Consider the following 2,500-nt stretch of genomic DNA (forward strand, 5'->3'; position numbering starts at 1 on the left):
CGCCGCAAACCCGTTCGCGGCAGGCGGGATGGGCGGGATGGCCGATGCGGTTTGCTACTTTGCTTTGCCAGCAGTGCCAGGCGCCGTCACCAATCAAGTACACGTGCAGCTGCCCAGACGGCGCCCTGATGCCGTGGTTTCAGGCCAGCTCCGGAATCGGCGCCACCTGCACTGTTACTGCCTGTGTTCATGTGTTGCTTGTCAACCGTTGCTAGTTCAGCAGCCCACCACTACCACTGCTACTGTACGTCCAGTGAAGCCTAGGGGTGCTGCACTCGTGTCTGGTGGTGGTGAAGCCTCTCTCTTCCAGGCCTTCGTTTCCGCTGCTGGGGATCACTTGCGTTAGTCCCCGCCCAGTGCTCGTATCTTCCATCTACACTGTAGAAATCTGCGCAAAATCCGCCGAAGGCGGAGAAAAATTTTTGGGTTTGGGTGCCACGCATCTACGCAGTGTAGACGGTTTTGGCCGGTTTTGGCGCAAAAATGGGGGAAGCGTAGACGTTTTGGGGGGCTTGGGGGCTTAAGTGTAGATGCCGCGGTCAGGGTCATCTACGCATGTGTAGATGCCGGGTGCCTGAGGGCATCTACAAGATACGAGCACTGTGACCCCGCCGGATACTCACGATGACTGTGCACGTATGGCCAGCTGCATAGCCTTACATGCACAGTAGTAGGGTGCATGCTGCAACATGCATGCATACATGACTCAGGTATGTAGCAGTCTCAGGGAGTAGTCTAAACTTCAAAAGCAAACATGGCCGCCTGCCCCTTCCATCCATCCAGGTGCGTGCATGTGGTACGCATCATATGCTTGGAGCACCTGGCGCAACCATGCGCCATACTTGCAACTAGTGCTTCTAAGTGCATCTACACCCTCACGTATTGTCTACATGGCTAGCTACTACTACTAGATAGCAAAGATGCCGTTAGTTGTCATTGATAGGGAGCGTAAGCTAAGGATGCAGTGCACACAACAATAAGCGCAATCAATGTGCTGCGCGAATAATAACCCAGCCGAGCAGTTGCATCAGTTTCAATACGAGCGAGGGCTCTGCAAGTCCTAACGCAGACCAATGCAGCGATCAAATTGCGGTGGCTACAGCCTACAGACATGCACACGCATAACTCGTAAGGAACAGTTCATGGGTTCAGAGTACGGCAACCAACCTGCTGAGCGCAGCAACACGTACGGCAACTGCCCGCCGCCGCCCAGGCGTGCGTGACTACTGCCTATTCACAACTACTCCCATTATTCCAGCAATACTTGCATGCGCCACATGCGCCTGCTGAGTCGAACTAGAGGCAGAACGCGTCAATCTCGGTCTCAGTGAAGCACCGCCGCGCACTGACAGCGTGTTCAAACACCTGCCGCCGCGCTTGTGCTTGCGGCGGCATCGCGGCGGCAGTAGCAGCTACAACCTCGCCGCCGCCGCTGCCCCTACCGCCACTGCCGGCAGCAGCACTGCCACCGTCCATTGCTGCAGCAGCCGCGTTCGTCTCTCCTGCTTCTGCTTCTGCTGTTGCTGACGGGACGGTTTCCAGCATCGGCGGCCACGAACCTCGCCCCGTCAGCTGTTGCGCCGCCCCTGCTGCCGCCGCCGCCGCCCCCGGCCGCCGCCTGTGCTGCTGCTGCTGCTGCTGCTGCTGTTGCTGCTGCTGGTGTTGCTGCTGCTGTTGCAGGTGTTGCAGGTGCTGGTGCTTGTGGTGTTGCTGCTGCAGCAGGCCTGCCCGGTTGAGGCCCAGACTCGCCAGCTCCAGCAACAGCCGCTCGCGGGAGCCGGGCGGGGCGCTGCGGGTGGGGGTGCGGGTGCGGGTGCGGGTGCGTGCACGTGTGAATATGCGCACACACATACCATCAGGACCCACAACCCATAACCCACAGGCAACGGAAGTAAGGTCCAAGCAGGAACACTTGAATGAGGCACTTGATTGGCGGCACGTGGTATCATTCAAGCGATAGCCCAGCATGCATGTATGCCCACCCCACCGCTGCCGCGCCACTCCTGCCGCCGCCCCAGCCCAGCCCCAGCAGACGTACGGCAGTTCCATCAAAGCAAGGCCCCACACGCACCAGCACACAGCACAGCAGCCAACACGCACCTCAGCTCCAGAGTGGTCGTGGCGCTCAGTCGCCGCTGCAGCTGTTGCAGCTGTTGCAGCTGTTGCAGCTGTTGCAGCTGTTGCAGCTGTTGCAGCTGTTGCAGCAGTTTCCGGCCGGCGGTGGCACTACCACCACCACTACCACGAGTACTGGCGGCGGCGGCAGCGGTGGCGGTGTCTGGCAGATGAGCAGCAGCAGTGTCCGCGGCGGCTGCCGTGGCCGCCCGCTCCTGCTCCTGCTCCTGCGGCTGTGCCTGCGGCTGCGGCGGCAGACGCCGCAGTCCACCCCTGTCGCTCCCTGGCAGGGCCCTGGGCCGAGCAGGCGGCGGCACCACCCATGGAATCTCCTCCTCTGGCTCCGGTGTCACATCCCTGATGATAGGAGGCGGCGGCAGCAGTG

At 60.6% G+C, this 2,500-nt stretch overlaps 2 protein-coding genes across 2 annotated transcripts in view; one reads left to right on the forward strand and one right to left on the reverse strand.

Annotated features, from left to right (window-relative positions):
- CHLRE_09g412150v5 (uncharacterized protein) overlaps nucleotides 1–162 on the forward strand; it is an 11,102-nt gene extending 10,940 nt beyond the window's left edge. Inside the window, exon 21 of the mRNA XM_043066291.1 lies at nucleotides 1–162. This exon is cut by the window's left edge and continues 874 nt beyond it. The gene's annotated coding sequence lies outside the window, so the exon portion shown is untranslated.
- Nucleotides 163–644: 482 nt separating this feature from the next.
- The window catches only part of CHLRE_09g412175v5 (uncharacterized protein), an 11,376-nt gene continuing 9,520 nt past the window's right edge, over nucleotides 645–2,500 (reverse strand). The window contains exons 16-17 of the mRNA XM_043066292.1: nucleotides 2,101–2,500; nucleotides 645–1,789 (exon numbers count right to left, since the gene is read on the reverse strand). The exon at nucleotides 2,101–2,500 is cut by the window's right edge and continues 1,201 nt beyond it. Of these exons, the coding sequence (XP_042921588.1) occupies nucleotides 1,297–1,789; nucleotides 2,101–2,500 (893 nt within the window). The 3' untranslated portion in view covers nucleotides 645–1,296. The remainder of the gene's footprint in view (nucleotides 1,790–2,100) is intronic.

The sequence above is a fragment of the Chlamydomonas reinhardtii genome, chromosome 9 (assembly GCF_000002595.2).
Source record: "Chlamydomonas reinhardtii strain CC-503 cw92 mt+ chromosome 9, whole genome shotgun sequence".
Classification (NCBI taxonomy): domain Eukaryota; kingdom Viridiplantae; phylum Chlorophyta; class Chlorophyceae; order Chlamydomonadales; family Chlamydomonadaceae; genus Chlamydomonas; species Chlamydomonas reinhardtii.